General features: G+C 46.7%; 1 protein-coding gene across 5 annotated transcripts; it reads left to right on the plus strand.

Annotated features, from left to right (window-relative positions):
- Positions 1 to 1,471: 1,471 nt before the first annotated feature.
- PIGT (phosphatidylinositol glycan anchor biosynthesis class T) lies at positions 1,472 to 12,889 on the plus strand. 5 transcript variants are annotated; one of them, XM_054467538.2, is made up of 12 exons: positions 1,472 to 3,094; positions 3,269 to 3,446; positions 5,600 to 5,727; positions 6,043 to 6,143; positions 6,253 to 6,339; positions 6,886 to 6,973; positions 7,082 to 7,179; positions 7,278 to 7,443; positions 8,138 to 8,338; positions 10,964 to 11,129; positions 11,244 to 11,327; positions 12,222 to 12,889. In XM_054467538.2, exons 1-12 carry the CDS (start codon positions 2,908 to 2,910, stop codon positions 12,472 to 12,474), a joined length of 1,737 nt encoding a protein of 578 aa, XP_054323513.1. In that variant the 5' UTR covers positions 1,472 to 2,907; the 3' UTR covers positions 12,475 to 12,889. The 5 variants fall into 5 exon arrangements, with proteins under 5 accessions (XP_054323513.1, XP_063515090.1, XP_054323514.1 ...); XM_063659020.1 differs by lacking the exon at positions 11,244 to 11,327; XM_054467539.2 differs by lacking the exon at positions 5,600 to 5,727 and having other exon boundaries at positions 3,269 to 3,406.
- The last annotated feature ends 779 nt before the right edge of the window (positions 12,890 to 13,668 follow it).

Here is a 13,668-nt window from a genome sequence, read left to right on the forward strand (position 1 = left end):
AAAAAGATTATAAAACACCATATTCAATATGGTCACTTTTTAAAAAAATGATAATCTTCAGATTCACCATTTGATTATAGTGTTGCATTAAAATTATGCCATGGTTTATGCCAGCCCAGAGCCTAGCTGTCTGGTTTTTGAGGCCACACAGTGCCTTTGGAGATGGGAGGAAGATCTGGAGTCAACTCTAAGTCAGGGAGCCCAGCTTTCAGTCTCCAAGCCACAGCGTGGCTTCTGATATTTGCACGGACTTGTCATAGGGTGGACATCCTGACACACTCTGGAAAGGAGGGACCACAGCTCAGAAAAAGTTTCCTTAGAAGGCTTACGCTGTAGCAACCCCAGGAGTGCACAGAACTTGACACTGAACAGCATGGCAGAGTAGAGAAAATACAGAACTGTGCTATGATGTCATCTTATTTGTTCATTCATTCACACATTACTGAGCACCTACTATGTGATAGTCACCTTGCTTAGGCAACAGAAATACTAAGGTGACCATGAGCTCTTCCAGGAGCAGACACAGCCACAGGTAATGGAAACAATGTGATGAGGGATGTAGCAGAAGTACATGAAGCCTGTAGACCACTAGAGGAGGAGAAGGTAAGTCTTCACTAGAGGTGGCTGGGTCCTGAATGATGGAGATGGGCAATTTCAAAAGGAAAACAGAGAAGTATGAAATAGTCATAATGATGGCAGCTACCTTTAAAAAAGTATTATTTTGAGGTTTGATAGTGTAGACTATAGTCCTAGCCCCATCACTCATTGTAATCGTTATTAGTTTCTGTACTTCTTACGTACTTCTTAATAATAACACTCAAGCAGCCCTATCACTTAGGCACTGTTATCTACATTTACATATTAGTGCCTAGGTGATAGCGTTGAGTGTTACTATTAAGCACTTGCTACATTCCATATTCTACATGTACATAATTTCTCATCTTAACAACCTTGAAGGTAGGTTTCTTCATTATACAAATGAAGAAAAGTGACACTTGGGTTGATCATGCTCATATGGATTAAAGGCTGGCATAGGGATTTGGACTCCTGTCTTTCTGACATCTAAGCCCATGGCCTTCCTAATATTTCATGTCTAATGGGGCAGAAACACTGGATGTAGGCAGAATGAAGGCATAATGAGATGACATCTTTCTGACATTTCCTTTCTGGAAATGTCTGGTTGGTTGGCGCATATCTTGGCAGACCTGCCTCACACCAAATTGGCTCTTTCTAGAAGTGTGGCCATGAGTTTTACCAAGAGACTGTTCATGAAATCCTTCATGAATGTGTTTCCCGTAGGGCAGGTGGAAAAACTAAAGCATGAATTTAACTTTGGAACTCCTAAAACTCAATAAAAAGACAAGCCAGTAAACAAAGGGGTGAGGGTGCAGAAGACTTTAACAGACCTTTCACAAAAAAAAATAAAAATTAAATTAAAAAATAAATGGCCAATAAGCACATGAACAGATGCTTAACATTTTTAGTTACCAGGGAAATGCAAATTAAAACCACAGTGAGCAACCACTACATACATACCCAAGTGGTCAAAACTAAAAAGTACAAAAAATTAGAAACTTCAAATGCTGACCAGGATGTGGAACAATGGAAACTCATAGTTTATGGAAACATAAAATGATACATTTTGGAGAAAGGTCTGACAGTTTCTTATAAAATTAAACATACACCTGCTCTCTGACCCAGCAATTCCACTCTTAAATACCTGGCCAAAGGATATGAGAAATATACGTCTACAAAGGAGCTTGCACAGACAGCAGCCTTGTTAATAATAACCAAAAACTTTAAAAGTGCCCATCAAGAGTTGAATGGATAAATTAATAATACTATGCAGTAATAAAAAGAATTGTGGATACATGCAAGAACATGGATGATTCTGAAAAACATTATTCCCATGAGAAAAAAAAAAAAAAGCCTCACACAGTATCCATACTATATGATTTCATTTATATTTAGTTCTGGAACAGATTAATCTATTGTGGGAAAAAATCAGGGTACTAATTGACTCTGGAAGGTGGTAGAGGAGCAGGGATTGACTAGGAAAGGGTATTGCTAATTTTCTGGGGTTTTAGGAATGTTCTGTATCATGATAGGAGTTCGGGTTACATACGTGTGTGCATGTGTCAAAACTCAGTGAATGTGTACTTTGGATTTGTGCATTTCACTGTATGTGAATTTTACATCAAAACGCAATCAAATACTGAACTCTAGTTAATTATATGCATGCTTAACTACTTAAAGGAAAGTGTACTAATGTCTGCAATTTACTTTAAAGTGCACCAAAACACAAGATGGAATGATGGATGTATAGACAAATATGTGGTAAAGTACAAGTATAGTATAATGTAAATAGTAGAATCTAGGTGGTGGAAAACAGGTTTATTGTAACAGGTGCTCATTCTTTCAATTTTGTTTAAACATTTTCGTAATAAAAGAACCACTTATTTGGGGGTTTTGCAGCAAATGGAGACACTAGAAGCTAAGAGGGGCAGGAGGTTCCTCTTACTTTCGGAAATACAAATTAAAACCACAAGGGTTTTCCCAAAAGTAATTAACCTTTTTCAGTCAATGTTTCCTCAACTATCAAATGGGTAAAATGGCAGTGACGGAGCTTCATATTATTAAGCATTTCCTGGTGGGTGGAAACGCCTTGAACTGGGTGCGGCCTCAAGCTGGTTACTCGCCCTGCCTACTCCCTCTCGTGTCCTCCCAGTACCCCCTTAGACCCACCAACTCTGAGGCAATCTTCGCGACCTGCGCAGGCGGTCGCTCTGATCACCGCATCCCGGTTTCCGGGACGACACCGGAAGTCACTTCTCACACGCCCTTCTTATTGGATACCGGCTCTTCATGGGGCCGAGCGCCGCTGGGTAGGCGGAAGTAGCCGCAGGCATGGCGGCTGCTATTCCGCTTTCTCTGCTCGTCCTGCTGCTCCTGGGGCCCGGCGGCTGGTGCCTGGCAGAACACCCACGCGACAGCCTGCGGGAGGAACTCGTCATCACCCCGCTGCCTTCCGGGGACGTAGCCGCAACATTCCAGTTCCGCACGCGCTGGGATTCGGAGCTTCAGCGGGAAGGAGGTGAGGGCGCGAGATCTGACCAGAGAAAGAGTTCCGTAGTGCCTGCTGGCTGGCCGGCCTTGGGGTGGAGGCAAACTTTGGGGGCGGGGCGTAATTCCTGGGTGGAGTTCGGGATGCTGGGTGTGGACCCCGACGAGGTGGGGGATCGTCACTCACCTGCTCCCGTTTCCCCAGTGTCTCATTACAGGCTCTTTCCCAAAGCCCTGGGGCAGCTGATCTCGAAGTATTCTCTACGGGAGCTGCACCTGTCATTCACACAAGGCTTTTGGAGGACCCGATACTGGGGGCCACCCTTCCTGCAGGCCCCATCAGGTGCAGAGCTCTGGGTCTGGTTCCAAGACACTGTCACTGAGTGAGTCCACACCTTGGGTCCCGTTGCAGGCCATGGAGGGAATGTGGCTGGGAAAGTGTTGTCATCCTGCCACTGCTCTTGTAGACAGCATTTCCAGTAGGCAGCGATTCCATGGGGGTAGAGCTGGCATTGGAAGTAAAAAATGTTACCACAGATGAATAAACTTCCCAATCCTAAAACTTTCAGACCTGAGGTAGCACATGCATATCTCTGGAGAGGCAAATAGCAAACAATTCATGCTTAGTTGGAGGTAAGGCAGTAGAAAACTGGCAACTGGATAACCTTTTAAAAGGCATTCATTAATATTTTTTAAATGATAATAAATACCACAAAGGCCAACCATAACATATCTGTGGGTTACAACTGGCCAACAGGATGCTACATCACAATGTTAGAGGAACTGCTTTTGTTTGGGAGGGGGCAGGTCTAGCTACTGTGCCTACTACAAACCGCTATTTCCCAGTGGCTGCTGTGGCTATCCTGTTTAGAATAGAACCTTTCTGTGCAGTGGTTGCAAACATGTCTACATGGGCCACACAGGTAAGAAATGAATAAAGGTATTTTTAAAATGGACAAACGCAGGAATGAGAAATATATCTCATTTTCCTCTTAATCCCACTATAAGTAATTGGTAGTGCAAGTATGATATAACAAGTTTTAGGGCAATAAAAGGGAGCAGCAGGAATTGTGGCAGGCTAGAGAGTTTGTGTGACATTCTAACGAGGACAGCTCTGCCACTCAGCTTCTATGGATTGTTGCCATGTGGGAATAGAGGCCTAATGTGGTCAGACTCAAATGTTTCTAAAAATTTTTTGTAGAAACAAGGTCTCACTATATTGCCCAGGCTGGTCTCGAACTCCTGGGTTCAAGTGATCCTCCTGCCTCAGCCTCCCAAAGTGTTGGGATTACAGTCAAGAACCATCACACCTGGCCTCATTTTTTAAGAGATACCAGAAATCTGGAATTTAATGTGAAAATTGGCAAATTCGAATATCAGCAAGTAATTTAAAAATTTTTTAAGTGCTGTGCGGGTCAATGTTGTGCATACCAAATGAAGCGTGTTTATGGTTTTAATAGAGCTTTCAGGCTTCAAGTTTGCCATTTTTATTTGAGGCTTAAGGATTGGAGCAGTTGACAAGCTCTGAACATAGAATTATCAAAAGCCACTGGACAACACTAAGGAATAAGGAATAAGCAATGACTCCCCAGCTTGCCAAGACTTTGTCTCTTGCCTCAACTCTGGCTCCCCTACCCTTTCCTGTCTACTCTGCTGTCACTGTCTTCCCTCAGCCCGTAATTGCCTGAAATGTGGAGCAAATGCTTAGAATTTTTTCTAGTGCTTATTAAGTTTTATGCTTTCTCTATTACTGAGAGCAAATCTCTCTTGATATTTCTCCAAGAAAAGAACATTAATTTAATTTGATGTTTTTATGAAATCCTAGAACAGCTGTTTTTCCCATGTTCAGTGAGCTTTTTTGGATATAAGACTTCTCACCATGATAATAGAACCAGGACTTACCTTTATTTCCAGAGTATACACAGGGCAGTATGTGTTGTTTTGCCCAGCCCAGCACATTCAAGGAAGATCAGTGAGCTCATTTCAGCTCTGATATATGAGGCGTTTTCCATGGTGTCAGGGGAAGTACATAGATGACCCAGACTGGTCCTTGTCCTCAAATTGCTTACAGCCTAGTTAGGGAGAAAAGGTGCTCAGGACACGCTGCTGCCACCTAGCCATCTCCCAGGAGGGACCTAGTAAGATGCTTGGGTGGTCAGAACCGTGACTGCACAGAGGAGACTGTGCTTAAGGAGGGCAGGAAAGGCTTCCTGGAGGGGAGGTAAGAACTGGAGCTGGATCATGAAGGTAGGCAGAAAGAAGTGAGCAAAAGCTTGCAAGGAAGGAAGAATCACCTGAGCAGAGACCCATGGGGATGCAGAGGTGTCCAGAGGAGAGTGAGGAAGAAGGGGCTGAGTAGGATGAGACCCAGCAAGTGGGCTGGGTGGGGCAGCAATGTTCCAGCTCCATCAACTGGCCCGTCTAATAGTTAAGAATACAGCCTCCTCCTACCATAGGTTTAGCAGCCAGCTGTGGACTTTGAAAGAGGGAGCAGAGGTAGCCCCAGGACAGTGAGTGGATTTGTGTCTCTATCCAGTGTGGATAAATCTTGGAAGGAGCTCAGTAATGTCCTCTCAGGGATCTTCTGCGCCTCTCTCAACTTCATCGACTCCACCAACACGGTCACTCCCACTGCCTCCTTCAAACCCCTGGGTCTGGCCAATGGTGAGATAACCCCTACAGCCCTTTCCTTCTTCTTCTTACCTCCTGCCCAAACCTTTGCCTCCTTTTCCCTCAGTTTCCTGCTTCCTCAGCCTGGGCTAGATCCTAAGTCCCCTGTGTGTGCAGGCCCCCAATACTGTGCCATCTCTGCATGCCTTTTCCCAAGGAGAGAAGGGAGTCCCACTCCCAGCTGGGACTGTCCAGACTGTGGTGCTAGAGGTGGTGTGGGGAGCAGGAGGGTCATTCCCATCTCTGGAGTGTGGACCCTGAGGGGTCAGAGCCCAAGGCCCACCCCAGACAGACCTCTGTCTCCCTCAGACACTGACCACTACTTTCTGCGCTATGCTGTGCTGCCGCGGGAGGTGGTCTGCACTGAAAACCTCACCCCCTGGAAGAAGCTCTTGCCCTGTAGTTCCAAGGTGAGGCTGCACAGCCTGGCAGCCAGGGGCGGGGGGGTGTATAGAGAGCCTGCGCCCCATGCCAAGTGCTCCATACAGGGCTTCTCTTATCTCTTTCTGTCTCCTCCAGGCAGGCCTCTCTGTGCTGCTGAAGGCAGATCGCTTGTTCCACACCAGCTACCACTCCCAGGCAGTGCATATCCGCCCTGTTTGCAGAGTAAGTCATGGGGAGTAGAGGAAGCTGCCATCCAGGGGCTCAGAGAAGGTACATGTAAAGCATGTGGTCAGTGTCCGGCTCGGGCTGAGTGAGTACTGAGTGGTAGATGTGATGACGGTTATTCAGGGCATTGGCCAAGCACCAAGAAAACAGTGGTTGCCTAGCAAGCACTGAATAAATATTTGTCATGGAAAATAGTGGTTCAGAACAATAGCTATGCGGGTGCAATTGCTAGCTCAGTCACTTGCCAGCTGGCGTAACCTTGGGTGAATCATTTCATTCCCCTGAGCCTGGTTTCCCACCCTGCCACATGACATTGATAGTAGAATCCACTTCTAGGGTTGTTGTGATAGTTTATCAAACTGATGCACATACAGTTGTCAGCACGGGGTCTGGCACAAGGTCAAGTGCTCAGGAGTGGGTGGTAGCAAATCGATGGATATGAAGATACATAGATGAGGGATTGAGTCTGAGTAGGAGTCTTTTTTGGGGCTGGTGTGGTAAGAGTGATACCCCCTCACTGCTGCCATCTGGCCCTTGTGATAGAATGCACGCTGTACTAGCATCTCCTGGGAGCTGAGGCAGACCTTGTCAGTTGTATTTGATGCCTTCATCACGGGGCAGGGGAAGAAAGGTAAGTTACCTTGGCAACTCATCTGTACCCACCCATGCCAGCCCTGCCTTATCTATGTGGACTAGGCCTAGGCCTGGCCCCTGCTCAGCCTTGCTCTCTGTTTCTCAGACTGGTCCCTCTTCCGGATGTTCTCCCGAACCCTCACGGAGCCCTGCCCCCTGGCCTCAGAGAGCCGAGTCTATGTGGATATCACCAACTACAACCAGGTAACAAGGTCTCCAGCCACACACACAAACACACCCCTGGTCCCCAAGACCAGCCTACCCTCTCTGCTTGCTTCTTAGCCCTGCCTTTGTGTCCCCAGGACAACGAGACATTAGAGGTGCACCCATCCCCGACCACTACATATCAGGACGTCATCCTAGGCACTCGGAAGACCTATGCCATCTATGACTTGCTTGACAGCGCCATGATCAACAACTCTCGAAACCTCAACATCCAGCTCAAGTGGAAGAGACCCCCAGAGAATGGTGAGTGGGTGGGTGGTTGGACTGCCGGGTTGCAACGGCTACAGAGAAAAGACTCACAATCCCACGTCTTTGCCGTAAGATGATAGGGTTGTATTTAGACCAGATCTCCAGAGTCATATGCTGCTGACTGTAGCTCTTCCAAGCTCTATGATTTTGGGTAGGTTCCTAAACTCCCCAAGCATCAGCATCCACATCTGAAAAATAAAGAGTATACTTAGTGAATTGAATGAGATGATGTGAAAAATGGAGTTAGTTCATGCATTTGCTTCATCAACCAAATACTTATGAATTCATACTAAGTGCCAGGCATAGAGTATTGAATACGACAGAGGACACTGCACTCAAGAAATATAATGTCTACTAGCTAGGGCAGGTGTCAGTTAATTAATTACAGTTGTGTTCAGTTCCCTTTACCAAGTGAAAGAGCAGAATATCCTGAGAGGACCTGGTTTGGGTTCGAAGGGGGCACGGTGTTCGTCACATAAGCACTTTAATACTAGCAACTTATTGTCATTATTGCTTGTTGGCTGGGGAAGACAGGGATGATTCCAGAACCCAGATTTCCCAGTTTCAGTGGCAGGGCTGTTCCTCCATCTACTCACTGGCTTGGGACTCTGAACATGGCCTGGGCAGTTGGGGTGGGGAGTGATTCTTACCTTTGGCAGCTGTTAACTGTTGACATTTCTTTACACAGAGGCCCCCCCAGTACCCTTCCTGCATGCCCAGCGGTACGTGAGCGGCTATGGGCTGCAGAAGGGGGAGCTGAGCACACTGCTGTACAACACCCACCCATACCGGGCCTTCCCGGTGCTGCTGCTGGACACTGTACCCTGGTATCTGCGGCTGTATGTGCACACCCTCACCATCACCTCCAAGGGCAAGGAGAACAAACCAAGTGAGGACCTGAGTCCTGAACCAGGCCCCCAGCCCACCCTCTCATGTCCTCTCCAGGTCCCCCAAACTCTCATTTCCCAGAGTAGTTCCTGAAGTACCTCTGAAAAGCTACACAGGCATAAAGAATAAGGAATAGTTTCTCAAAACTGGAACGGGAGCCTCACTGTGCCAGGTTCAGAAGTAATTTATAAAACAGCAATCATTAAAACACATAATACTGGTGATTCTTAATAGGACTGTACAAGGACAGTAGCTTCCTTTTTCACTTACTTTGCCTCCTTTCTGGAGCATTGGGTTTTGTGATGATTCATAGACTCTTTAAGGTAGGGAAAGAGTTTGGCAATGTTGGGCTTTTGAAGCTAGGAAGATAGCAGAGCTGGAGTAGATGGTGTTTTGCTTCTTTGGGAGGGGTAAAGAGGTACAGTTAATTAAATTTTTTTTTTTTTTATTAAAATTTATTTTTATTTTCTATTATTTTTCTAAGGAGAAGATAATATTAGTGCTTCCTATTAGGTGCCAGGCATAGCACTAAAGCACTTGCTTTTCTTTGGTGTAGGGGGAGACCAGTAGTAAAGTAAAAGACCTCTGAGGAAGAGGTTGTACCATATCCCAAACAGCCAAACTTAAAAACCTTTCAGTACTTTTGTTGATTCCTATGTTTTCAAACCTATGATGAATAGTTTCACTTATTTTCAGCACCATTATTTGTACCACCTTCAAAATCTCTATTTTAGACATCCTAACTGCATATTCTGTAGGTTTTTCTGTTATTATTCTTTTAAATCTTCTCCTTTGGAAAATTTCAAACCCAAACAGAATAGTGTAATAATCCCCTGTACACACCCTGCAGCAATTTTTTTTTTTTTTTTTAAGAGACAGACTGTTGCTCTGTCACCTATGCCGGAGTGCAGTGGCATGATCATGGCTCATTGCAGTCTCAGACTGCTGGGCTCAAGCAATCCTCCTACCTCAGCTTCCCCAGGACTACAGGCATGAACCACCATGCCTTTAATTTTTTCATAGAGGCAGGTTCTCGTTATGTTGCACAGGCTGGTCTCAAACTCCTGGCCTCAAGCGATTCTCCTGCCTCAGTCTCCTAAAGTGCTGGGATTATAGGTGTAAGCCACTGCCTGCTGGCGTATCTTAAAGCAAATCTTAGACATTGCATCAATTAATTTTTAAATACTTTAAGGATTTTTAAAAATGTAACCGTATCATTACCACTTCTGTTTTCCCCTGTGGTCTTAAAAATGTCTTTTTATAATTGGTTTGTTTAAATTGGGATAAGGTTCTCACATTGCATTTGCTTTATACTAAGTTCCTCTCTTGGGTGGGCACAGTGGTGCACACCTGTAATCTCAGCCCTTTGGGAGGCCAACACAGAAGGACCACTTGAGTCCAGGAGTTCGAAACTAGCCTGGACAACATTGTGAGACCCCCTACCTATACAAAAAAAATTTTTTTTTTTTTTTTTTTTTTGAGACGGATCCTCACTCTGTCACCCAGGCTGGAGTGCAGTGGCGCAATCTTAGTTCACTGCAACCTCCACCTCCCGGGTTCAAGCGATTCTCCTGCCTCCACCTCCCGAGTAGCTGGGACTACAGGCGTGTGCCACCACGCCTGGCTAATTTTTTCTATTTTTAGTAGAGATGCGGTTTCACTGTGTTAGCCAGTATGGTCTCGATCTCCTGACCTCGTGATCTGCCTGCCTTGGCCTCCCAAAGTACTGGGATTAAAAGAAATTGTTTTTAATTCGCTGAGGGTGGTGTTGCACGCCTGTAGTCCCAGATACTCAAAAGGCTGAGGTGGGAGGATCACTTGAACCCAGAAGGTCAAGGCTATAGTGAGCCATGATCATACTACTGCACTTCAGCATGGGCGACAGTGCGAGACCCTGTCACGAAAAAAAAAAAAGTTCCTTTTTCTTTAAAATTAATAGACTATTCTTAGAGCAGTTTTAGGTTTACAGAAAAACTGAGCACAAAGCACAGAGTTCCCGTATACTCCCTGTCTCCACACCCAGAATGTCCCTTATTATAAACGTCTTGTATATGGTGTGGTCCTCTTTAGTCTCTCTTCATCTGTAGCAGTGCCCATGGTTTTTTTTTTTTTTTTTTTTTTTTTTTTAAACGTCATTTATTTGTTGAAGAAACTGGGTCATTTGTTGTATAGAATGTTCCACATTCTGGATTTGTCCTTGTGCTAGTGTTTAATACACCCCTCCATCTCCTATATTTCTTGTGTATTGGTGGTTAGATTTAGAAACCTGATGAGATTCATGTCCCACATTTTTGGCAAGAAAAATTCCCAGGCGGCTCTTTGAATTTCTTCTTGCGTCACATCAGGCACCTGGTGCCTGGTGCCCCAGTTTTAGTGATGCGAAGATTGATTAGCGGTCTGCAGCACTCCTAACAACCTTTCTTGACCGCATCCTGGGATCACTGCCCTGGAAACATCCTCTCCCTTTTCTTAGCCCCTGCTTTCTTCCCTAGCCTGCCTGGCTTCTACGCTCCCAAGCCCATCTTCTAGGCACCCAGATTGAGGCTCCATGGCAAGCAGCAGGGACAGGGGCAGCAGATAGCCTGAACCCAGGAAAGAGATGTGTGTGACCCTTGCATGTCTCCAGGTTACATCCACTACCAGCCTGCCCAGGACCGGCTGCAACCCCACCTCCTGGAGATGCTGATTCAGCTGCCGGCCAACTCAGTCACCAAGGTTTCCATCCAGTTTGAGCGGGCGCTGCTGAAGTGGACCGAGTACACGCCAGATCCTAACCATGGCTTCTATGTCAGGTGGGCTCCACCCCCACAGGCCACCTCTCATCCCCCTGACCTACCCTCTTCTCTGCTTACCCCTTGGTAGGGGAGCCAGATGGGAACACGGGCCATCTCTCTGCTTCTCTGTAGCCCATCTGTCCTCAGCGCCCTTGTGCCCAGCATGGTAGCAGCCAAGCCAGTGGACTGGGAAGAGAGTCCCCTCTTCAACAGCCTGTAAGTGTGACCACACTCACTGATAACACATCCTCAGCTGCCTGCTGGGCCTTAACACAGGTGACCAGGCTCCTGCAGGGGACGTCAAGGTAGATGTTACATCTTCCAAAGAGATGTGTAGATTTAATTCAATCCTAATAAAAATCCTGGCAGTCTGTGGAATTTGTGAAGACTTTATAAAATGATTTTAAAGTGCTTCTAAAAGAATACTTTTACTTACAGCTTACATTTACTCCTTGATGCTCTTAAATATTTAATCAAGCACTTATCAAATGCTAAGTGCTTCTGAGAGCACTGGGTGTACAAGACTAAACAAAACAGACTTGGCCCTGGCCTCCCTTTGCTTACAGTCTAGAGGGAAGATTCTGGTCTAGAGAGTAATGGGGTTAGAGGTGGGGTAGGAATTGATTTACTGGGTTATCTAGGAAGGCTTCGTTGAGGAGGTGGCATTTAGGCTGAAACCAGGCTAAGAAAGAGGCAACCAAGCAAAGGCAGGGCCCCTTTCCTCCACTTCAACACCAGGCTTCTCTCTCTCCCTCTCTTCTTTTCTTTTCTTTTCCTTCTTTCTTATTTATTTTTGATTTTACTTTAAGTTCTGGGATACATGTGCAGAACGTGCAGGTTTGTTACATAGGTATATATGTGGCATGGTGGTTTGCCGCACCCATCAACCCGTCATCTAGATTTTAAGCCCCGCCTGCATTCGGTATTCGTCCTAATGCTCTCTGCCCACTGCTCTCCTTTTATCAGGTTTATAGACTGGTTGTGCCTTCTGTTGAAAGGTTTTGAGCCTAAGAGAACATTGTAAACACTATGTTGCACTGCCGGAACGAGGATGGGGTGAGATGGGGAGGAGCAGCCAGTCCTGTCTCACCGCTCTTCCCCTGACCCCAGGTTCCCAGTCTCTGATGGCTCTAACTACTTCGTGCGGCTCTACACAGAGCCGCTGCTGGTGAACCTGCCGACACCGGACTTCAGCATGCCCTACAACGTGATCTGCCTCACGTGCACGGTGGTGGCCGTGTGCTACGGCTCCTTCTACAATCTCCTCACCCGAACCTTCCACATCGAGGAGCCCCGCACAGGTGGCCTGGCCAAGCGGCTGGCCAACCTTATCCGGCGTGCCCGAGGTGTCCCCCTACTCTGATTATTGCCCTTTCCAGCAGCTGTAGCTGCTGTTCTCTCTGGGGAGGAGAGCACAAGGGCTCTTTCTGCCACTTGCTCTCCTCAGAATTGGCTTTTGGAACCAAAGTGCCCTGGACCAGGTCAGGGCCTACAGCTGTGCATCCAGTACAGGAGCCATGAGCCAAATATGGCATTTGAATTTGAATTAACTTAAAAATTCATTTCCTCACCTGTAGTGGCCACCTCTATATTGAGGTGCTCAATAAGCAAAAGTGGTCAGTGGCTGCTGTATTGGAAAGAACAGAAAAAGACTTCCATCACTGCAGAAAGGTCGGTTGGCAGCACCGGCCAAGGTGATGGGGTGTGCTGCAGAGTGTGTGTCACCGTGTGGTGGATGGAGTTTACTGTTTGTCGAATAAAAACGGCTGTTTCCTTTGTTCTTTGCCCTTGTCCTTGAGTCCTGGGAAGAGCTGGGGACTCGGGATTGTTTGCTGGGTGCCTGAACAGGACCTCCTACCCTATGCCTGCAACCCCCTCCACAAAAACAAACAAAACCCTACCTCCTCCCACCTGGCCGGAAATTTCTTCTCCTGATCTGCTCCCACTGTCCTCCCCATCCCCATCTGATTGTGATTCCCAGAACTCCCCGGGTTGTTTGGGAGTGTTTCTGAAAGCATAATCCATGACCGTGGAAATGACTCATCCTACTTCTTGGGGGCCTTGAGACCCAGTCCACATCACCAAGGGTAGAGTGGAGAGGTGGGAGAGCTCTGGGTGGTGGGTCTCTAACTGTAGTGTGCATCAGAGTCACTGGGGGCACTTGTGAAAATAATGTAGGTTCCTGGGGTCCAGATCCTACTAATTCAGTTGGTCTGGGTGTGGCCCAGCCTTTGCCTTTTTAGCAGGCTCCTCAGGAGCTCCTGCTGTGCGCCGTCCTCAGACCACCCCCAGGCTTTGGAGCCAGGCTCATTGGATTGAAGCCTGCCCCGCCTACCTCCCTTGCTGGTTACATAACCCTGGATTTCTGTAAAACAAGCCTTTAGGCGGTTGCCTCCCACTGCCCTCATCTTCTATCTTTTCCTCTGGCACACTTGGCATCAGCTGTGTGTTATTTGCAGTTCCCCCCACCTCCCACCCCACTCAGTTCTCCCATCATAGTGGTTTGGCCTAGGATGCCCTATTCCACCAACCATGCACACCTCTCAACTGTCTGGTT

The sequence above is a fragment of the Pongo pygmaeus genome, chromosome 21 (assembly GCF_028885625.2).
Source record: "Pongo pygmaeus isolate AG05252 chromosome 21, NHGRI_mPonPyg2-v2.0_pri, whole genome shotgun sequence".
In the NCBI taxonomy this organism is placed as follows: Eukaryota; Metazoa; Chordata; class Mammalia; order Primates; family Hominidae; genus Pongo; species Pongo pygmaeus.

What these genes read in the sequence shown, in the direction of transcription:
- PIGT (XM_054467538.2), top strand. Translation starts at nt 2,908, where the DNA reads ATGGCGGCTGCTATTCCGCTTTCTCTGCTCGTCCTGCTGCTCCTGGGG. An exon ending in TTCCAAGACACTGTCACTGA is followed by an intron (nt 3,447 to 5,599) that starts GTGAGTCCACAC and finishes GTCTCTATCCAG; the next exon opens with TGTGGATAAATCTTGGAAGG. An exon ending in GAAGAGACCCCCAGAGAATG is followed by an intron (nt 7,444 to 8,137) that starts GTGAGTGGGTGG and finishes TTCTTTACACAG; the next exon opens with AGGCCCCCCCAGTACCCTTC.